Here is a 24610-nt window from a genome sequence, read left to right on the forward strand (position 1 = left end):
TCGCTGGAGTGGAGAACTAAATGCTTGAGGAAGTCACATGACTAGACAGGAACTTCTTTTTTTAAGAGGTGGTTTTGGTTGAAATGGTTCATATCAGATAAAAAAAAACAAACCAGAGATAAAAAGATAAAATAAGATAACACAATTACCAGTTATTTATATATTCAGTGATACAGAACATTCTCAGCATGAAGATTTGTAATGGAGCTCAGATATGAGCATGAGGAATTATTATTATTATTATTTATTTTTTATTTCTTGAGATAAACAGTGAATTGAGTCTCTGACTCTAAATATTTAGAATATCTGATTAGTTAAATATTCTTATATTTGTAAATCAAGTAACTTTTAATTTATATATATATATATATTATATTAATTAAAATATTTTTATTTTAGTTTTTTTAGTTAATTCAAATATTTTTTTAATTAACAATAAAAAAGAAATAAAAGAAATAAAATATTTAAAGTAGAACATTTAAATATTGTAATGTTTAAATTAAATATATAATTTAATTAAAATATTACGTATTATTATAATTTTTTAGTATATATATATATATATATATATACACTACCGGTCAAAAGTTTGGGATCAGAACGATTTTGTATGTTTTTAACAGGAGTTTCTTATGCTCATCAAGGCTGCATTTATTTGATCAAAAATACAGGAAAAAATGTAAAGATAAAATAAGATAACACAATTACCAGTTATTTATATATTCAGTGATACAGAACATTCTCAGCATGAAGATTTGTAATGGAGCTCAGATATGAGCATGAGGAATTATTATTATTATTATTTATTTTTTATTTCTTGAGATAAACAGTGAATTGAGTCTCTGACTCTAAATATTTAGAATATCTGATTAGTTAAATATTCTTATATTTGTAAATCAAGTAACTTTTAATTTATATATATATATATATTATATTAATTAAAATATTTTTATTTTAGTTTTTTTAGTTAATTCAAATATTTTTTTAATTAACAATAAAAAAGAAATAAAAGAAATAAAATATTTAAAGTAGAACCACTGTTGCCAACATTGATAATTCCAATAATAAATCAGCATATTAGAATGATTTCTTAAGGATCATTTGACACTTTATACTGGAGTAATGGCTGATGGAAATTCAGCTTTGCATCACAGAAATAAATTACATTTTAAAGGATATTAAAATAGAAACCATTGTTTTATATTGTAATAACATTTAGCAAGATTACTGTTTTTTTCTGTATTTTTGAATCAAATAAATGTATATATATATATATATATATATTAATGAATTATTTCTCTCTCTCTGTCTCTCTCTTTAATTATTATTATATCATATATTACCCATAACACATGGCAACTATTATTAACGATTATGATGCGTCTCGCAACTGATTTGTTAAAGTAAAAAAGTGTCCTGAGACCAAAGACTGACGTCTTTGCGTGTAAGTTTGCAGCCAGCTGGGACAGACAATAGAGGAAGTTTCTGTGTGTGTGAGTTGCCAGAGTTATTTTTGTTTGTTTTTTTAACACCACGTGGTAAGATGTCTGACAAAAATGAGCCTGTCATGAGTATGAAATATCTGAGCCAAAGAGGCCGGTGTTTACAACACATTTAAGCTGCCAGTAACATGTAGTACATGACTTTAGATAAGAACAGTATTTTGTGTTGTACAGCCAGCAGTCAAGCACAGTGACTACTTTAATGAGGTCATTGTTTTCAAAACCTCCTGTTGCTGCAGTTCCTCTTCCTCAGTATGTACGGTCACGCCATGCACAGAGCCTCGGCTAGCAAAGAAACAAATGACAAATATACAGTATAGCACCCATCAGTCCTGTTTTTGTGAAGATAAGGAACAATACTGAAAGTTGTTTTGAGCTGGAGGAGCCAAACAAAGAAGCGCAGAGAGAAAGAGAGAGAATGAGCGAGTGAGCGGACGTCTCAGAAACCACACTCACACCTTACTGCGGTTCTGACGGAACTGTTGCCAAGCAACAGCAGCACCTCTGCAGGCATGAGAAATTCACATGCAGCAGTGCTACTGAGAGCAGCTCGCTTCAGGCCTATTACAATAAAAGGGGAACGTAGAAGCTGCTTCTCAGAAAGTGCTGTTAAGATGTGCGTCTGCTCTAATATCTGTGTGAGAGATAGGACTCGCTTTCATGCTGTCATGTCAGTTTCAGTGCCCTAAACCATGCCCAGCTCTAAAAGCAACACACCCATGTGAAACAAACAAACGGCCATCACACGTTGTGCCAATATTTTAGAAAGGAGTGCTCACGAGTCATTTTTACAAGTAACAAAAAACGGGATCCGTGGATAGCTTGATTTATGTTTTTAAATGACTGCTGATGGTATTTAAATAAAATGATTACAATTGACATATTAATTCAGATAAATGTGAATTTGTGGCATTGATAAAAGATGAAGCAATGACAATGATATTTGGCTTTGGCTTAATAGAGAAATACCAACACGAGAATAAAAGGTTATAGTAATGTTGATTGATGACTACAAGATGACTTATGTCAAGTATTTAGCTCTAGCTTTGCAGTTCGGAGTTCAGTGGCTAATATTTTTGGATTCTGACATCCATATGTCCATGTCACATCAAAGCTACAATGAGCCAGTCTCATTACTGAAGTTGTTACCTCCACATAAAATCTTATTATAAAAAAATATTTTCAGCTGTTCTTTTTTAAACATATTGCGCAGGTGATGCCAGGGGCATCGCTAAAGCCTTTTTACTGGGTCACGAGCCTCAGTGAAATATTGCTGTGCCCCAGAAAATATTACTGATAAATCCTTATGTCAATGGGATTAATGTATACTGTCCAATCATTTTCTCTGATAATATTTCAGCAATTAAGTCGTATGTTTGTTCCATCCACTGTTTACAATCAGAACTAGTGATGCCAGATATGCAAATGAATCACTTTTTTGATTGTTTAAACAGATTTGTAAAAAGGTCTGAAGTGATTCGCGATTCATTTGATTTATTCAGACAGTTCACTCAAGCACTGGGTCGTTTGCAGCGGTTTGGCACACCGCAACAGTAATGATTTAAAAGTCAGTTATTTCTATCTTTTGCTGTAGTGTGTCTGTAGGAAATATGTGACCCTGGACCACAAAACCAGTCATAAGGGTCAATTTTTTGAAATTGAGATTTATACATCATCTGAAAGCTGATGCTTTCCATTGATGTATGGTTAAGTATGAGATCTTAGAACACAGAACACATAGGCTGCATCTGAAAGCTGAAAAATGCTGCATACACAGGCAGGATAAGGAGGTATGAGGACATCAAGGCATGTCTGAATCCAATGATCGTGTCACATCCTGTTTACTGAGATACTTTCATATGAGCGATTTTTGAAAGCAGCATAGATGTATCCTTCATTGCCTATATACCTACAAACCTGTGATTTCCATTCTGTGACAGTTAAGCTAAAAAATAAAAAATAAAATAAAAGCTGCGGTTGGTTTTGATGTGAGTTCTAGTGAGAAATTAGTATTATTGTAATTAAATATTATTACTGAAGTTCTCTGTATTTTCATGTGGATCATCAGACTGTTATTCTGCCTTAGAAGTCCGTTTGAAATCTGTTTTGTGAGGTAACTTTACATGCAAACGCTGCCTGCAAGTCATTGCCTCATTGCCTGCCTAAGCTTTCGGACGCAGTCATAGATAAACCAAAAGTAGTGGAGATACTGTAGTTATCTTACTTTAATAAACTATAAATAAACAATTATTGTTTTAAAATAATATATTCATAAATTCACATGCAATGTATCATTTTTAAATCCTAATATTATCTTTCTTAATTAAACCTACAACTTTTGTCATAAAATACATTATAATATACTAACAGTTCAAACATAGGACAAATCCTAATGAGGCATTAAATCCACTCAAAATGGCTTGTAAAAGAATAACCGGATAAAAGAGAAGAATTAAGAGAAAGAAAGAACACTGTATAATAGACAGCTTCATTTAAGTACGCAACATTGGAGCTTTTCTGTTTGTACCTGAAAGTGAGTTTGTCACCCCAGCCCACAATAGGAGCAGAGGCAGTACTGAACGCTGTAAAGAGGGTTACACTCTTCAGTGCTTGTTTTACAGCAGGTTATGCAGTAAAACAGAGGGCAGCACTGTTACTAGCAGTGTGACTGAGGAGATGACAGCTGAAGCTCCAGCTGTAAGGAAGGGTGCCGTATGCTTCATCATCCAGTCATACTCCTCCTTCAGCCCCTGCCTCTCCAGCTCGCGACCCACCACGCTCTGGATGGTCTCATAGTATTTGTTCAGCCAGTGCAGCTACAAGACAACAACAAATAAAATGCTGTCAGTAAGTGATTTCTGTTTTGTCATAAATGAAAATAAGGCCATTTTCAGCTAACCCACAACCCCCCTCCCAAGACGTATTTCCAGTGAAAAGCGTCAGTGGGCACATTTTCAAAGGAAACCAACACTAGAAAATAACTTATATTTAAACACTAATCTAAGCTGTGGTTCTTAACCTAAATTTTTACACTGAACTCCAAATGGCATACAAGACATTCTAGCAGTACCAGAATTATTTATGATATGAAAGTAAACATAGATGCATTTATATTATATCACACAACACATGATATGAAAGTAATCACATGAAAGTAATACATGAATGTATTTATATTAATAACATAAATATATATATATATATATATATATATACAGTATCTCACAGAATCAAGAATTGGGCCCAATTAGCCATGTGACTCATTAGTGTTACAAGGTCTCAGGTGTGAATGGGCAGCAGGTGTGTTCAATTTGGTGTTATCGCTCTCACTCTCTCATACTGGTCACTGGAAGTTCAACATGGCACCTCATGGCAAAGAACTCTCTGAGGATCTGAAAAAAAGAATTGTTGCTCTACATAAAGATGGCGTAGGCTATAAGAAAATTGCCAAGACCCTGAAACTGAGCTGCAGCACGGTGGCCAAGACCATACAGCGGTTTAACAGGACAGGTTCCACTCAAACAGGCCTCGCCATGGTCGACCAAAGAAAATTTTACACTGTTATACAAGCTGTACACTCACTACTTTACATTGTAGCAAAGTGTCATTTCTTCAGTGTTGTCACATGAAAAGATATAATAAAATATTTACAAAAATGTGAGGGGTGTACTCACTTCAGATTTTCAAATAGTTGTATCTCAGCCAAATATTGTCCTAACAAACCATACATCAATGGAAATCTTATTTATTCAGCTTTCAGATGATGTAAACCTCAATTTTGAAAAATTGACCCTTATGACTGGTTTTGTGGTCCAGGGTCACACACACACACACACACACACACACATATAATTTGCCAATCATTCTGGCAAAGTGCTTTACAAAGATACAAACAAAACAAAACAAAAAATAATTTTGTTATAAATACTTAATGGCACTATTACAATACCTGCTCAGGACTTAGAAGAGATGTGTTTATCAGTTTTCTGTCATAAGGCACCAGTGAGACAGTTTCAAATGTCAAGTAATTGTTGCCATACTTAAAAGTAAAACAGGAAAAGAGGAATTTTATTTTAAGCAAGAAAAAAATGCACATATTATTAATATTTCTTTAGGCACTGCCCTTGGCTAACTGCAGTGGATTTACAGAGTTACGGACACTCAGTTAGTTGGATGTACCTTTGTAGTAGCTGGAACAGTGACAGCAATGTCCTCTATCCTTATACCAAAGTCATTCTCCTTGTAATAACCAGGTTCTAGAGGAGAGTTTGTCAGTTTATAACCGTAATTATCAAACTAAGATAATCGTAATGAGCTGCTTAATGATTCCTCACCAATTGATGTGAACATCCCCTCTTGAAATGGAATATTATTGGACTGAAAACCCACAGGCCCTATCAGAGAGAAAACAGAGACCTTAGATGAAGAGATACAGCATATGTTCTATATATACATATACCTGTATATGTGTGTGTTTTTGAAAGTTTTTCTCACCAAGGCTGCATTTATTTGTAATAAATAAATAAATAAATAAATAAAATAAGGTAAAACAGTAATATTGTGAAATAGTGTTACAATGTTTTATATTTTAATTATATAACAATTTATTATCAATTTCTTATTATTATCAATGCTACAATTTCCCCCCCCAGGATTCTTTGAATAGAAAGCTCAAAAGAACAAGATTTTTAAAACGGAAATCTTTTGTAACATTATAAATGCCTTTACTGTCACTTTTAATGAATATAATGCATCCTTGATAATTAAAAAAAAACTTACTGACCCTACACTTTTAAATATTAGTGTATTTTAATTGTAAATGATTGTTATAAACACAAATGCATTTAAATGACAAGATTACTGAAATAAATATATAAACACATTACAGAGTCAGACTTACATTCATGGACTCCAAAGTAGTTGCCCACACCATGACCTGTGCCATGACCATAATTTAAACCAACTTCCCACAGTGCTCTTCGTCCCAGCATCTCCATGTTCACGCCTATGGTGGGAATAAAAACACTTGAACCGTTAGCACTTGACAGGTTTTGTAGTGGTCACTGTGAAAAGTCTGCTGTGTATATGGCGCCCTCTTGTGGAAGTATTATGGCATGGTCGCTTGAATGGAGATTGTGATTGAAGATGAGGAAATCCTCACCTCTAGTTCCAGCAGGAAAGATGATTCTTGAAATCTCAATATTTCCCATGAGCACTCTTGTGTAGGCCTCCTATCAGAATAGGACATGGAGAAAACAGTTTTCTTTTCAGTATAAGCATCCTATTATGCTTTGCATCATTAGTAACTTCCTATGCCTGCCATTCAATACCTTTTGAAAGTCAGTGGGTTTACCCCAGTGCACAGTACGCGTTATATCAGTAGTACCATCACTGTTAACATAAATCAGACAGAATGCATGCATGAGCTTGGCTATGTATTGTTTTTTTTGCACACAAACATAACTTTGTACTAATAGTACTATGAAACTCACAGGTACTGTCCTCCAGAGTCAACCAGATACATCTCATCCACTGACAGCTTCCTTGCAGTTTCATTAGATGGACTGTACAATGAGTAAGAACAATGCAGGTAGTTATAAGTAAACATAATGAATATAATTCAAGAGTGAACAAAGAAAAATGACTGAAAAGCTAAACATTATAATTTGGCAGGAAGAGGAACAGTATTCAGTACCTGTAGTGAGCAAGAGCAGCATTAGGTCCACTTGCAGAAATGGTCTCAAAACTCGGCCCTCTGCTGTTCTTCTGTTTGCTGCCGAAACACAGTGAAGGGTTTGTGATTCTCAAGAAAAAGGAAGTTTACATAAGTAAAACATCTTCTAATTTAACATCCTTGATGAAGGAACAAGTTCTACTTGTGCAAATAATGTCATTCCTGTAATGCAAGCTTAGAAAAATGGTTAATATAGAGTGCTAGAGTCTGTTTCTGTAAGCAAATATTCCATTCATTTTCATACTAAAATTCAGCCATAATTGTCTTCCAAGACAAACCTACCACAAGCTCTGATAGCATTTTATTGCATATTTTGAAAAGAAAACACTAAATAAAATTAAAAATAGCATTTAATTACATATTCACTGTAAAGAATTAAATTACTAATGTGTATATACTTATAAAATAAATAAATAAATGTACAATTAAACTAAATAAGCAATGCACAATTTAAATAAATGAATGAATGGTACATATACTTTTGGAACCGATAGCCTTGAAAAATGAACAATACAGGTAAAACCATCTGTTTTACTGTATGTGAGTGGTATCAGTGAAGAGGGTTTAGCTCCACTGTTCTGTACCTGCGACACTGATCGACAAAATGTGCTGCAGTAAGTTCGTTCTCTGTGCCTTCTGGAACTTTCTTCTCAAGCCACATCAGAAGCTGCATGACTGCGACTGCGTCCCTAACCTGCGGGAAAAAGTATGGATGTTTACCCATCGTGGCTGAGAAGTACAAAATCACCTGCTTGAGACCAGACGGATGCCAGACGGAGGGGATTAACTGAAGCAGTCAACAGAGATCTGGCTTTAGGCCATAAACCACCAGAACCACATGTCCATGCATGTTATCAAATGCAGTTGTTTTCGATTGAAAAACCTCATTCTGCAAAATATGTCAATAGAACACTGAATACAAGCAAACACCATGAGTAATAAAGGTTCCAATATGTTTGACGGAGGTTGTGCGATAAGGAGCGATAAGACATTGATGCTGCAATGAATGGAGTCTGTCTGGCCTCCTAATGTGGCTTTATGATGTGATAAAGTGCCCCTCAATCTAGAAATTACGATAATACAACAGGTATCAGTCAACAAAGTGTCCATCAGGGTTATCACTGCTTTACAAAAGTAATTTGGGGAGAAGACTGTGTGTGTGTGTGTTCTCTTACATGAGCCTCTTTGAGAATACGCTGCTCAGTCGCATCTTTCACTGCTTTTGTGGTCAGTACTGGAGAGTAGGTGCTGGTCAGAAGTTTGTCCTTAAAGACATAAGATATGTTCATCAGCAGTAAAATCTTCACCTGTACTGTGGGACTCAAGCAGCCTTATGAAATTATAATTTCAGTCAGGATCCATCCATCCATCCATCCACCCATCCATCTATCTACTTATCCATCTATCCAGCCATCAATCATCCATCTATCCACCAATCTACATCTATCCATCTATCTACCCATCCATCTAGCTATCTACCATTTATCCATACGTCCATCTATCCATCTACCCATCCATCTAGCTATCTACCATCCATCCATCCATCCATCCATCCATCTAATCCATCCATCCATCCATCGATCCATCCTTCCTTCCTTCCATCCATCCATCCACCTATCTACTCATCCATCCATCCATCCATCCATTTATCTGCCCATCTATTCACCTATCTACCTATCCATCTAGCTATCTACCATCCATACATCTGTCCACCAATCTACTCATTCATCCATCCATCCACCCATCCATCCATCCATACACCTATCTACCCATCCATCCATTCATCCACCTATCTACTTATCCATCCATCCATTTATCCATCTATCTACCCATCCATCCACAAATCTACCCATCCATCTAGCTATCTACCATCCATCCACCCACCTATCTACTCATTAGGGCTGGACGATATGGCCAAAATTGATATCACGATATATTTCTTAATTTCGGTCGATACGATATAATTCCGATATCGATATGAACACTATTTATCTGAAATATAAATCTTTTGTAACATTATAAATGCCTTTATGGGAAACACTGGTAATGTATATCGAAATATCGGAAATGTGTTTAAAAATCATATCACCGTTATTGAAAAAAATTATATCGCGATACATATTGATATTGAATTATTGTCCAACCCTACTACTCATCCATCCATCAATTTATCCACCTACCTACCCATGCATTCATCCAATTTATCCATCTATCTACCATCCATCCACAAATCTACCCATCCATCTAGCTATCTGCCATCCATCCATGAATCTACCCATCCATCTAGCTACCTACCATCCATACATCTGTCCACAAATCTACTCATCCATCCATCCATCCATCCATCCACCTATCTAGTCATCCATCCACCAATCTACTTATCCATCCATCCATCCATTTATCCATCTATCTACCCATCCATCCACCTATATACTCACCCATCTATCTACCCCATCCATCCATCCACACCTCCATCCATCCATTTATTCAAATTTGTTTTGCACATCACAGCACATCTAGTCACAATAAGTAAAACATAAATTGGCTCTAATTTAATGTTCACCATATATTTATTTACATATCCGTCAATAAAATAATTTCATTTCAGACAGACCAGGAGGGGCAAAATAAAGTGGCTGAAATAGCTGTGCAGTGTGTCAAAAATAGGAATGGCTCCACTGATTATAGCAATCTAATTTTGTCACACAGTAACACGTGCCTGATGTAGATGTGCATAACTAAACTTTTTTGACAGATGCAAGCACAGAGGCTTGTTTGTTCCATATTTACATTTATGTTTCAGCCTTTAAAAAGTCATATGGGAAAAAATAAATTAGGCTACTATTTAACACTTCTTGAACAGAAGCACAGGATAACAGTAAAGGCCAAATGCAAAAAGTGAAAATCAATTATTAACACTTGAGGGGCTTGACTGAAATCATCTTAGCCATATTTAGCCCACAGATAGTCTGAGACTCCTTATTTGAGCATCCAAGCTATCATAGACATAGTAGTAGTCTATATTTTGGATCCAGGTCTTACCTCAGGAGTGATGAGCTCATACAGGGCTTGGTTGGTGTACTCTGTACCCACCCATACCCTCACGTTGGGTCTCTGTAGATAGGACTGCAGGTATGAGCGCACAGAGCTGTACTCAAGCAGCTGCACACAATAGGAATGGTAGCATGTAGTGTTCAGGTACACCTTCAACTCTTCTGTTATTCGTTCAGTGTGCACAAAGAGCCTGGTGAAGGAGGTTAGTTAGAAACTGTACAGCACACCAACTAAGTATAGTGCTATTAATATGAAACAGAGGAACTTGCCATATCTCATCCATTGACAGCAGAGTGTAAGAATAGAAGAATGGATTAAAAGGGATGTCGTTGCCTCGTAGATTAAACAGCCCTGAAAATAGAGAAAATATTTGGCCCGGCAAGAGTTTTACAGAACAATTCAGAGAAACTCTCCTGCATGAGATGGCTTTGTGTTGTGCTGTTTTGTGCTTACATGCGGTCTCGTCCAGAGCTGAAAGCAGCACAGCGGTGGGCTTGTATGGATTGTCACTTATTTGGGCTCGTATCTGATCTACTTTCATTGGCCAGGTCCTTTCTAAACATCCAAACAAACACACACGCACAATGCAAATTTGAATTTCAACAAAACCTCCAAGAAACAGTTCACCCAAAAATGAGAATTCTGTCACCATTTACTAACCCTTACAATAACTTTTCCTATGCAATTACAATAAAAGGGAACATAGATGTAGAGAAGACTGATTTGTTAAAGATTCACTATTTTGAATCAGATCTGTTCAGTGAATCAGCTTTTTCACTTCACCAAAATTATTGAATTTTTTTGATTTAAAATGATTTATTCATGAATCAGACTGACTTGGTTCTCAAGTTCACTACATTGACTCAACACTTTAGTCTCAGCAGGAAGATTATTAATAAACAGCATTGAAAAAGGTTTACATGTTCCTCACACAAAGCTATACTATGAATTCAGAAGACTTATAAATGATAATAGTAATAAAATGCACAACTCATTTTAAGATTATTTTTTGTATCTTATTTGAAGCTTGAAAAAGAGGAAAAGAGCAACAAGCACAGAATTTCAAATTTTATGTCCCACAGAAAAAAAAGCCATATACTGTAGTTTTAGATCAACATGAAGTTATTTTTAGGCTGACTATGCCTTTACTCATGCCTCATTGACTTTATCTTGGCACCAGAATGAACTAGAATATCCCCTCTGTGAGCTGTCATTACTGTAAGTTATATCACTAGTCATTAAAGATTAAATCAGAGCTTTATTGCTCTGTCTGTCATGATCTTATGGTCCTCTGCCCTATTCGCTTGGTACTTATCAGTCAAGTGATGCTGATAAGACATGCACTCACCGATGACACTGTCAGGTAAGTGTGTGGGGTTGTCAGGAGGCAGAGGAGGTCGATTTGTCCATATTTTATCCACTAGGTTATCAGGAATAGACTTCAGGATCCGGCCCGCTGGAGCCAGGTTGGTGTTGTAGATGTCAAAAATGTCTAAAGCAGCAAAGAATAATGACCAAATTATTCACGACTGATTTTGATAATCTTCGTTATTAGATTTGTTACTTATGTGATCATCTTAATATAGTTTATATATACACTTCAATTCAAAAGCTTGCTTCAGTAAGATTTTTTAAAATGTTTTTAAAAGAAGTCTCTAAGTCTCGCCAAGGCTGCATTTATTTGATAAAAATAGTAAATATATAAGCAATATTGTGAAATATTATACAATTTAATATATATGTTTTCCATTAGAATACATTTAAAAATGTATTATCATTATCATTTTTCAATTTTTTATTTTATTTTGATGAATAAAAAAAGTTCAAAAGAACAGCGTTTAAAACAAAAAAAGAACAGAAAACAACACATAATTTTTAACTTATTTTACATAAGAAAGTATTTTATTAGCTCTGTTTGCTTACCTACAGAGAAGAGGAATGGGTCAAAGCCCACCTGATCTCCCTCAGGGATCTCTAGGATCAGCCAGTTGGTAATGCTGCGAATGGAGGCTGTGTTCCAGTAGAGTTAGACCAGGAAAGTGTTACAGACTCAGATTGAATTAACAACAGACAAAGTAGAGGTAAAATAATAGAATTCTACACAGCAATCAATAGAATAACATATTTCAATATCCTTTAAATATGTGTTTTAAGACATTCATTCACCCACATGTTCAACTTCATTTGGACAAGTTTAAAATATGAATTTTACTCTCATATTGCTCCTCACCATCTCGCAGTAGCTCCCAGTTACAGTCCATTTGTCTCTCTGCCTGAATCCAGTAGCGGCTATCGGTCCACAAAACAGCCTTGTTTTGAGTAATTACTGCTGTTCCTAGAAATTAGAAACAGACTTTTGTTAGTTATAACAGAAGACAGGAGTGGGCCGTTTGTCAGGGACCAAAGAAGTGACAAACATAATGTGACTGAGAATGATGCATGGTGATACAGCAATATTATGATCAGTTGGCTGTGAAACACACCTGCGGAGCCAGTGAAGCCAGACATCCAGGCCAACCTCGCATCTCTGGGGGCGATGTACTCACTCTGCCAAAAAACCACAGTCAGTTACCGTCACAAAGGTAATGTCTGAGAATTAAGAAGATTGAAAGAGAAGAGGAGGTTTAGGGGGTCAGAAATTAAATGCCTACAAAACTGACAAAAACACAACATATATTTAAAATTTGGGGATGAATAATTTTTAATCTCGTATATCATTTGATATATTTCATATTATTAATTCTAGGCCAACTAGTTTTGGATTTAGTATGTGGTGTCTCTGCAGACCTAAGAGAGAATGTGCATTTAAAGTGCCCCTATTATGGATTTTTGAAAATTACCTTTCATGCAGTGTGTAAAACAGCTCTTAGTGAATGAGAACATCCTGCAAAGTCTTAAATCTGAAAGTGCACCGTGTATAAAGTTATTGTCTCTCAAAAGAAAGAGTCGACTCTGAATCATTGAAACTAGTCTAAATGAATCCCAATTAGCATATTGGCCGCCCACTTGTTGGTCTTTTCCCGTTGGTATGAATGAAAATGCAAATTCATTCTTTGCCACTAGATGCTGCTTTTGGAGCGGTAAAAACAGCGGTTTCCCCGGTAATGGCTGTACACAAAGCAGCATTGAGCTCACACACTACTTTATTAGGCATTACAGGCATGATGAAATGAAAATGAGACCAATCTGACCAATCACCGCAGATTAGCGTCACGCAAAGGAGGGGGTTGGAAAAATGAATAGTTGAGCAAATCGTTTGGGAGTCCTTGAGCAAATAAGGTAAAAATAAACGCATATTATAAGACAATGAAAGTGTTTTTTGACCTTGCATGCATGTCAACCTGTTGTTGGGGACTCCCAAAACCAAAATATGAACCTTTCATTACCCATAATAGGGGCACTTTAAAACAAAAAAAATGTAGTTTTTGTCTAAAAATAACAATACAAATATTATTATTTACAGCCTCTTTTGTATTTTTGTTGATTTTATAGAAATCATAATTGTTAAAATATTAGAATTTATTTAGACTTATTTGACATCAGTGTATGGCATGGTTTGTGATTTTATATGGTTAGGAAAAAAAGTAAAAGAAAAGAAATATAAATTCCAGGGGACCAGTATTGCCTCTTAATATAAAAGTTCATTTCTGACAGTCTTTAGAAGTTACCAGATGAGCATCTGTGGCTGGGATGATGTAGGCTGAGATGTTCAAGGGGATCATGGATGCTCTCAGATCACGAAGCCTCAGAGTCGTGTTTACAGCTGTTGGTGGCAAATACTGGAGCAACCAGAATTAATCATTTAAATATACTGCATCAAAATTATTCTGAATTCATTAAGTTATCCACAATCCACAAATGTTAAATATCACAAATTCAATTTTCAACCCATAATTCGAAACTCAACCCATATAAAAACACTTAGTTTAAAGGGTTAGTTCATCCAAAAATGAAAATTCTGTCATGAATTACTCACCCTCATGTCACTCTAAACCCGTAAGACCTCCGTTCGTCTTCGGAACACAAATTAAGATATTTTTTATGAATTCTGAGAGCTCTCTGACCCTCCCATAGACAGCAATGTAATTACCACGATCAAGGTCCAGAAACGTAGCAAGGAGATCGGTAAAAATAATCCATGTGACATCAGTGGTTCAACCGTAATTTGATGAAGCTAAGAGAATACTTTTTGTACGCAAAGAAAACAAAAATAACGGCTTTATTCAACAATTCGTCTCCCCCCCGTCACCCTGGTGCCATTTTGGAGAATATCCACTGAACGTAAACAGCGTATGCTATTCTGTGTCAGCTGCGTCATGCGGATACGTTGTTTTCGTTTTTGTTTTCTTTGCGTACAAAAAGTGTTTTCTTAGCTTCGTCAAATTACGGTTGAACCACTGATGTCACATGGATTATTTTTACCGATCTCCTTGCTACGTTTCTGGACCTTGATCGTGGTAATTACATTGCTGTCTATGGGAGGGTCAGAGAGCTCTCAGAATTCATCAAAAATATCTTAATTTGTGTTCCGAAGATGAACGAAGGTCTTACGGGTTTAGAACGACATGAGGGTGAGTAATTCATGACAGAATTTTCATTTTTGGGAGAATTAACCCTTTAACTGATAAGGCTGTGTGAGCAGTTCACAGATAATTATTGTTAGGGAAAGTTACTTTTAAAAGTAATGCATTACAATATTGCGTTACTCCATAAAAAAGTAACTAATTATGTTACTTAATTACTTTTTATGAAAAGTAATGTGTTACGTTACTTTTGCGTTACTTCAGATAACACACACACACACACACACACGCCTCGTTGAGATCAGATTTTGGGTGTGCATGACCTAAAAACTGTGTTCTTATCAGAAGAGAAGATCTCCTCACTGAGAGGCCAGATTAGGCCTGTATGCTGGAGACAGGGTTATTATTTTCTCTTTCCACTGCTCTCTGAGCTAAAGACGAGTCCTAGCAGAGGGCTGAACCAGTTGTGTGGATATACAGAGGAAAACATGGACACAGTATGGACAGAAGAATAGAGTACCGGAGGAATTGCCGAACAGTTCCTCTCACTGCCTGACCCTTCTTCGGCCCACACAGCATATCTGCTTCCTGTGATGACACGAGAAGAGACACATGCTGAACAACAGAGTAAATGTTTTAAACTCACTGTCAGCACATGTGGTGAACAAAGGTCAGCAATTGAGGTTAAACTTATGCCTTTATAATTCAAGATGACAATGTTTTCACATTACAATATGACTGAAACAGTAAAAGCAACCCAACAGCTGCACTACAACTCAAAAACATGCATAAAATCTCAAAAACCACAATGTAAACAAACCAATTATAGTAAACAAACCATACATATCATCATTTTATGAATTAAAAAAAACATTAATCACAAAGTCTCTTACATAATCATATGTAAACAGATTCGTTTTATGGTTAGAGTGAGCAAACAAATTACATTTTATGGCAGAATTCATTTTTAGGCTAATGACATGCAAATATAATTCACACATAAACCAAAAACACATGACACAAAAACAGATGGTGACCAGAAATGTTGCCTTAATGAAAGCCTTACTCATATAGTGCATGATTGTCGCATAGTTACACCACACCATCAAGACTAAATCGCCATCACGTACACATTTTTTTTTGTTACCTTCAAGAACCACAAGACACACAGCCAGTATCCAGCCTGAGGAGCTCATTTTAGACCATCTGCTCCAAGCAAGTCCACACACAGAGTGTGACAGCAGGGCACGAGTGTTTCTGTCTTGTGAGTCTGTGTGTGTGTGTGTGTACAAGGGTGTGTATGTCCTATCTGAAACTACATGCATTACCAGAGGCGTCCTAACCAGATCAATGTGCAATAGCTGAGGGGGAGGAACTTTGGCTGTGACTCTAATCTTTACTACTGTAATAAAAGCACAGTGTCTCTCTCCCTATGCCCTTCTTTAATGTACAGTGCATTTTACCCAGGCATAGCGAACAAATTGCTGGTCGCATAGTAAATAATAGCTAATGTCTCCTGTTACATATGTACTGTTGGCTAGTACGTTCCTGAACTCCACTTCAATGTCCTCTTCTAACAACTAACAACATCTCTCTGCCTTTCAATGTCAGGGTTTTCGCAAGAAAGTTTTATTGTGCAAACACTTAAAGGGATAGTCAACCAAAAATGAAAACTCTGCCACCAATTACTCATCCTCATGCAATTATATATATTTCTCTCTTCACTGGAACACACAATGGAAGTGGATGTGGATGATTTCAAGCTCTGAAATGACCTAAAACCACTATAAGTGTTAGAAGTAAAGTAGTTCATGCACTTCAAGTACTTTATTTCAAGACATATGAAGGCAAACGGCAGCTTTGTGTGATGAAAAGATCCAAATTTAAGTCAGGATTCACTTAAAATGTTCCATTCTGCAGTATAGATTTAAAATCTAGTTCACACTTGCACATATTCAAACTTCAAATTTTTTTGATTCCAGAGGATTTATCATATAGGGGAGAGTGGGGTGAATTAAGCCTGCTGGCTCAACTTACCCACACCTTGTTTTTAGGCAACCTTAAACACAATTGGTGATATGACCATAAATATGTGAAGAGTTATGTATTTTACTCACCATGTGATGGAGAGAGGCCCATGGAATAATTGGTAACTACATTTCTGTAAAAAAACAAAAACAAAAAACAGGGCCCATGCTTCTTGTGTTTGAACAATTACAGACAAATCTGTAATATCACTTATATGTTTGTGCTTTAGGAAGTTATAATATGAGGCTATACTGTTAGCATTATGTTAGCTCTAAACTGCTGGATGATACAAATTTGTTAAAATGGTGGGAGTGGGGTAATTTGAGACAAATGTCCTGGGGCAAGTTGAGCCAGTGGCTCACCCCTTCTTATGATTATAGAGTATTATTTAACTGTAATTCTACATTAGATTTAGACCAAACACTTTTTTTTTTATTTGTTCGTTTTGAACTTGGTTTTGCGCAGAAATTTTTAAATAGGCCTTGTTGTTACGTTCCCTTTCCCCAGTCTAGGGTTGGGAGTAACGATTATAGAGTATTATTTAACTGTAATTCTACATTAGATTTAGACCAAACACTTTTTTTTTTTATTTGTTCGTTTTGAACTTGGTTTTGCGCAGAAATTTTTAAATAGGCCTTGTTGTTACGTTCCCTTTCCCCAGTCTAGGGTTGGGAGTAACAGGTTAACTTAAGCTTATATCTATGAAAAAAAATAAAAATAAACGGCAAATAAAACGTGAAGGAATCACTCCAGTCCTCTGCCCCAGAAATGCCAGACAACCACTTGGTTTAAAGCAAACATAAACAATTTATTTAAAAAAAACAAGGATAGTGGAAACAATAAATGTCTTCAGGAGAAGGCCTGGCCAAAACAACAAACAAAACAGCAGCTAACTTACAGGAGGAGTACTAAATAATCTGTCCAGGTAAAAGAAAAGAAATCAACAACAGAAACTTTCCTCAACTCCCTCGCTAACCAAAAACAGGGATGAACAGTGAGTACAAAACAAAAATGGCACCCTCTCCCTACAGCTTCCGATTTAACAAAGCAAATGAACAACAATTACAATACCTTTCTAATACCTTGAAGAACTAATTTAGAGTAGTCAGACTACATGCACAGTAGCAGCACAACACTGCTGGACAACAGGAATACATTATAACAATCAAAAGCGTTTTCATGAAGAAATGTCCCAAGTTTGCACCACACTCAGCAAACTTCTCAAACACCAACAAGTCTGGAGCAGGGGAGGGGAACCTCCCTGTGCAGTGCCAGCAAAAGTGCCAGAGCTTCCTTTTCAACCACACTGTAGTTTTGCTGGGTCTTGGAGAACTTTTTAGAGAAGTAGGAAACTGGGTGGTCAACATGGGCTTCATCCTCCTGCAGCAGAACTGCCCCAGCTCCAGTAGCACTTGCATCCACCTGCAATCTGAAGGGTATCTTAAAATTTGAAGCTGAGAGAACAGGGGCATGGCAGAGGAGGTCTTTTGCAGCATTAAAGTTAAGTGAAAAGTTGCTGAATCAGAGTTCCAAACCTGTGCCTGTCGATGACTACGTTTCCTCTATCCGTGAGAAGCTGCATAAGGCTCAGAGTCTTGCAAAACTTAATCTGTCTGCTGCCCAGACTAAGATGAAGCGTCAGTTTGACAAAAACTCTGTGAAAAGAGATTTTCACCCTGGTGATCCTGTCTTGGTCCTACTTCCAACTCCTGGTTCGATATTGCATTCTAAATTTGCAGGTCCCTACCTGGTCGAAAGAAAGATAAACGAAACCAACTTTCTTGTTGCTACTCCTGACCGAAAATGTAAGAGCCGGGTGTGTCATGTAAACAGGGTTAAGGCCTATGTAGGCAGGGATCATTCTGGGATGGCTCAAGATAAGTCTTATTATGAAAATTGGCCATTTTTATGAAATTGTATTTCCCTGCAGCATTTATACGTGGGGTGTTAAGTGGGAGTATTAGCCCAGTTCTGTAAGGTCAATTGCAGTCCATTGTTTTGTTTTTTAATTCTTCAATTTGAACTTTATTTTGTCCTGAATTTTTTTAATATATAAAATGCCTTTATATATTATAGTTGTGAACTGTATCTTTTAATTAACCCAGCATCTTGAGCCACAGGTGGAGAAAAACCATGGATGAATGGCCAGTCCATCACAAGGCTTACATATAGATTCACAAGAATCATTTTTTATTGAAATTCTCTTCCTTTGATACAGCTTGACTTTAGACTTGGATATCATCCATCCCTCATTTACTTAGTGTACAGAAAAGAGCAGCTTGAGCATTCTTGAGCAAGCTCTAAAGCAGAGGTGGGGGACTCGAATCACTTGACTTGACTCGAGTCTGACTCGAGTCGCAAATTTAAGGACTTGTGACTTGCTTGACTAAATAAAGAAAATTACTTGACTTGACTTGGACTTGAGATCTAGTGACTTGAGACTTGACTTGCATTATTATTTAAAATGTATAATTAAGAAAGTTAAGTTCTGAGGAAAAATTAATAAGGTCGTGTGGCAAAAAAATATTTGTTCCTGTTTGATACTGTGACTTGACTTGACTTGATCCTTAGCAGGACTCGACTTGACTTGCTTGATTTGTTTGTACTGTGACTTGAGACTTGCTTGAGACTTGATGGTAGGGACTTGAGACTTGCTTGAGACTTGATGGTAGGGACTTGAGACTTGCTTGAGACTTGAAAATGTGTGACTTGCCCCCACCTCTGCTCTAAAGTGACCTAAAACCACTATAAATGCACCATAAAAGTAGTCCATGCAATTCGAGTATATTTCAAGACATATGAAGGCAAACGCTAGCATTGTTTGATGAACAGATACAATTTTAAGTCATTATTCACTTAAAACGTTTAATTCTGCAGAACAGATTTAAAATCTAGTTCACACTTCCACATATTCAAACCTCACATCACATGTAGTTTTATGATATATATATTTTCATTCCAGAGGATTTAACATGCATATACACAGTATGTATATATATATATATATATATATATATACACACACACACACTATATATATATGGTATATATACATACACACACAGTCTTCTTGAAAGTTTGCTGAGAACCAATGATGTTTGGGTTAGCTAGGTCCAACATATTTAAATATACACAAGAGTGGCAGTGGGAGGGATTTTGGTCTGTTGTTCACACTAAGGTATCATAGGGCTTCAGACTTGGATAAAATCCATCCCTCGTTTACTTGAGCATTCTCAGTTGTGTTTTACCTCAGAATAAATGTTCTACAGGTTTAGAATAACATGATTGTGACTAAGTAATGACATAATTTGACTTCACTTTAAATGACATCCCTGAGTTTACTGTGTACTTGTTGGCCCATTTTGACCAAAATCATCACTTTGATTTCAAACAATCCAACAGAAAAGAACTTTGAGTTTATCTCTAATAAACAATAAGAAGCTCAGATAAATTAAATAATACTGCATGTCACTTGATTGTTATATGAAGACAATTGTCTGGACAGAGATAATTACTGTGCCACAGTCAGATCCCAGTGAACAGCTGAGATGCACGTCTGGCCGTTCCTCTGCCACCGGATTCATTACTGCATAGCAACAGTGCCATTTGCAGACTAGGAGGAGATTTACCTCCTTGCTGAGATGTTGTATTCATAAGAGCAGATTATTAATACAAAATCTCTACATTCAAGTGTTCAGAAAGTTTCTCAATATGAAAACAATGTCAACATGAAATCAAAATCGGCGCTATTTACTTTGTAAACATTGCTGGTCTTATTTTGAAATATTCATATTTGCATTTTAAATCAACCGTTGGATTTCATAATCTTTTATCATTTAATTTTCATAATCTTTTTTTAGATAAAAACTAAAACTAAACAAAAAAACTAAAGAAAATAGATTTCCTCTTTCAGTGACGTCACACATCAATAACAACATAAAAATACTTTAACAAACCATAAAACCTAGCAAAAGGCCGTTACTAATTAACACAAGAACCCACAATCAGTGGCGATAAGATAAAACCACAGGACCAACATTTCAGAGCTCCATCATCGGGGACATCATGTGAGTAAATTTACATAAGATTAAAGACAGACACTGTTTGTTACACAATGTAGCCTATATCCAATGTGAAATCCTTGTCCTTGTAAGTGTTACTAATCAACCAGCAGGGGGAAGGGTTGCTCCATTATTTTTTTTCTGGTTGTAGTGGTCCTAACTTGATATGGAGGGAAATATTATACAGCATAAATGCCACTGATTATATTATTTACAATTATATTGAACCCTTAAACATAGCTGAATCAGAGCAAAAACATGAATGTTCAAAATCTCTTAAAAACATTTTTAGTTGTAAAGCAACTTGGAATAAATTAATTACAGTGATATGAATACATCACAATTAATTCAATTAATATAAGCAATTAAAGACAGGAAATATATAAAATCAATAAAAAGCCAGAGTCAAATAAATTATACATTCACATATATACTAACATGCCTCAGTACTTTTTTGCCAACCAGATTTAATTTGCCTAGTTGACAATTTCCTATTGCTGCTTATTTACATAAACACAAACATATGCGATTGCACATACTTTATGCAATATTTTATTCAGTTGCACCCTTATTTACAAGCTTGTAAACACACAGACAGACTCGATTATGTCCTGAATTATGTAGATTTGCGTGCTCACATGCCAGCGAACCCTCCCCTGAAACCAGTGGCTGTCTTCATTATTTGCTCAAATGAGCACAGTGCTCAAAGTTATAGATAGATATTAATAAATGGTAGCCCTGGCAACCGTTCCCTGGTAATGTGGAGCAGCACAGGGAGCCACAAGCAATACCTCCACTGACATAGAGCAGCAGAGCCCAGACGGCCTCACACTCACACTCACATCCATAGATCATTGATCTCAGATCAGTTCTGAGAGTAGCCCAGTGCAGTCACAACTGTAATCTGTGACTCAGGTAATGCAGCACAGTCATATGATATTGTGTCAGGTACCAACAGGTGAGTCCATCCATACCAAAAGATCTATGCTGTTATAGTGGAGTTTTGCAAAACAACAAAGCAAAGCAAAACAACAACAACAAAGCAAAGCAACAAAACAACAAAGCAGAGCAAAGGAAAGCAAAGCAAAGCAACAAAAAACAACAAAGCAAAGCAACAAAACAAAACAGCAAAGCAAAGCAACAAAAAAACAAACAAAAAACAACAACACAAAACAAAACAAAAAACAACAAAGCAAAGCAACAAAACAAAAAACAACAAAGCAAAGCAGCAAAGCAACAAAACAAAAAACAAAACCAAACAAAGCCAACAAAGCAAACCAAAAGAAAACAAAAAACAACAAAGCACAGCAAAGCAACAAAACAAAGCAAAACAGAACACAGAGGCTTTTAGTTGTCTGGTTTTAGAGGGGTTTTGGACAATTTTGGGCTGGAAGGGGTTATTTTTGGCTGCAAAGATAAACCAACTAAAGTCAATCAGTCAAATCAAATCAGTCAAAACCAGTAAACTTTAAAAATACATTTTTTAATGCAGGGTAGACTCGAGAGATATTTTGACTTGGATCAGTAAGAAACCACCTAGAAATGCCCTAGCAACCATTAAAACACCATATTTCCTTTAGAAATTGTAAATACAGTATCTCAGTAATGTTTAGTGTTTTTCACATTGTTTCCCATGATGTTGACGGTGTCCCTCACCTGCTCACTGTAAGTCTAACGCAGTCAATCATTATCTATGATGTGACTACAGTAGTTACTGTCAAATGCCTAGAGGTGCTGGTACGTAAATCATAGATATCAACGCTAGTAGAGACCAAGGACACACAGCATGTTTTCCCCTTGAAATATGTTATGCGGTGTCAAATTAAAAGGAGAGAAAGAGAGATAGAGGAACACAACGTGCCTACAGAAACAATGTTAAGTGCGCAGAGGAAATCCTTCAGGAGTAGCATATACAGTAAGCCTCTGAAAGTTGTGAGCTGGGTCACGTAATACAGTCTGTACCTCAACTTCAGTCCACAGTCTCTGAGCAGAGGAAACAGAACCCATTGCACTACAGAGCCCCTTCTGTCAACACAGACAATTTTAGGTCCCAAAGTCACAGACTGTGAACATAACGGTTTCCCTTTAGATTAGATCGATTACTGTGTTTTTGGCATGGACAAGCAGAAATTTCTCCCTAAATGGTAATTGCTGCAAACTTCGCTAAGTATGCCAGATTAAAAACAGGTGGAAGTTTGCAGCATGTTTGAAGTTAGCTTTTAACATCCAATGCCAAACATTGCGTGGAAATATTTAGTCACTGTGAACGAAATGCTCTCTGAATGTTTTTGCAATATACAATGTATCATCCAGTATACAGTTTTTCAGAGCTACAAAGGGAAGTAATGAAAGTTGAAATCATCATGGGCTGCTATACAGCAGATTCTGCTGAAAGGAGACAGGAACATAAAGACAACACATGGAACGGATCACGAAACTGGACTCTTGTCATCAGAGTGATCTCATCGACATGTGAAGCAAATTATATACACTATGCTTACTGACATATTAGAATTAATTAAGCGAATCATACATTTATTCTGTCATTAGATCCACCCATTTAATCTAACTGATATTCCTGTGACTTCATCGGTTGAAAAAATGAGATAACCTCAGATAGACCATGGGACTTTGAAGTAGATGCGAAGTGGGGCGGGTGTGGAGAAGGTTTCAGCAGGCCATGGGAGCTGTCAGATGCCAGTCGGAATGACTGATGATTGGGGTTGGTGTTCGATCCCGATGCTAGTCCCTGATCTGTGTAATCAGAACCTAAGAAACGGCGGGATTAGACGGGTCAGACAGGGTCAGGAGAGATGGATGTTGAACTTCCCTCTCGGCTGTGCTTAGACACTCAAAGGCAGAGGAGTTTTACATAATCAGCGGGTGGTCTCCGGGGTGCAGGACTAGAGTTGTACTAATACACACACACACACACACACACACACACAGAGTCTCTCACTCCACACTCAAACGCACCCCATGCTGCTTGCACCAGAGGAAGAGACCCCACTGTGCGTCTACTCCTCAGAATTAATGAAGGTATGTGGAAGTGCTCTAGTTTTGAATAACAGAGAGCGCTGAGCTCAGTGCTCCTCAAAAGAAAGAGAATATGGCGCTATTTAAAGCACATAATGTTATTTCTAATAGGTGTAAATGTTAAAACAATGTTACTGTTTTTGCAATAGGGAGAAAATCATGCATAACATAGTTTTTTGTTGGTCGTTAAAATCAGTTAATAATTAAAACCCTGTTTACAAAAATAAACTTAATAGATCAATGTCAAAATTCTGACATTGTATGATTTTATTTGTTGAATTGAGACAGGCTAAAATCCTCCTTTCAAAGTTGGAAACAGACATCTACATTTCATGCTAGGTTAATTTTTATGCTTCCCAAACATATCTAATAGTTCCCAAAAAAAAAAGAAAAAAAAAAAAAAAAAAGAAAATTTTTTTTTTACCAAAATATCTGGACACCACAGTATTTGTGGAATGTGCCAACTGTCTTTGATGATTTCAGGTTTGCTGGGTATTTTTTATATACTTTGTAGTGGAAGTGCAATTTATCTTCCCGTGATTGGTCCATCACATTAAATCACAGATGCCCTAATAAAACATCTCTCCCTTCACTCACTTATAAATATTTATGTGAGAGAGAGGGGGTGAGGGGTGCTGAAAACAAAGTCAAGCCGAGGGTCTTTTGCAGAGG

The 24610-nt window shown here is 36.4% G+C and overlaps 1 protein-coding gene across 1 annotated transcript; it reads right to left on the minus strand.

Annotated features, from left to right (window-relative positions):
* Window positions 1–3944: 3944 nt before the first annotated feature.
* Window positions 3945–16138, minus strand: xpnpep2 (X-prolyl aminopeptidase (aminopeptidase P) 2, membrane-bound). Its single transcript, XM_016558282.1, has 21 exons — window positions 15961–16138; window positions 15334–15401; window positions 13959–14069; window positions 12774–12837; window positions 12521–12625; window positions 12214–12300; window positions 11639–11782; window positions 10744–10845; window positions 10560–10641; window positions 10279–10480; window positions 8412–8501; window positions 7821–7930; window positions 7198–7275; window positions 6995–7066; window positions 6833–6893; window positions 6664–6733; window positions 6403–6507; window positions 5837–5896; window positions 5682–5758; window positions 5452–5541; window positions 3945–4318 (listed from the first exon to the last, which is right to left on the minus strand). Exons 1-21 carry the CDS (start codon window positions 16136–16138, stop codon window positions 4118–4120), a joined length of 2157 nt encoding a protein of 718 aa, XP_016413768.1. The 3' UTR covers window positions 3945–4117.
* Between the last annotated feature and the right edge of the window lie 8472 nt (window positions 16139–24610).

Source organism: Sinocyclocheilus rhinocerous, unplaced genomic scaffold (genome assembly GCF_001515625.1).
Source record: "Sinocyclocheilus rhinocerous isolate Xijiao unplaced genomic scaffold, SAMN03320098_v1.1 scaffold557, whole genome shotgun sequence".
Taxonomy (NCBI): Eukaryota; Metazoa; Chordata; class Actinopteri; order Cypriniformes; family Cyprinidae; genus Sinocyclocheilus; species Sinocyclocheilus rhinocerous.

What these genes read in the sequence shown, in the direction of transcription:
- xpnpep2 (XM_016558282.1), bottom strand. Translation starts at nt 16,138, where the DNA reads ATGCATGTAGTTTCAGATAGGACATACACACCCTTGTACACACACACA. An exon ending in CTGTCAATGGATGAGATATG is followed by an intron (nt 10,481 to 10,559) that starts GCAAGTTCCTCT and finishes CTCCTTCACCAG; the next exon opens with GCTCTTTGTGCACACTGAAC. An exon ending in GACTCTGGAGGACAGTACCT is followed by an intron (nt 6,894 to 6,994) that starts GTGAGTTTCATA and finishes TTATGTTAACAG; the next exon opens with TGATGGTACTACTGATATAA.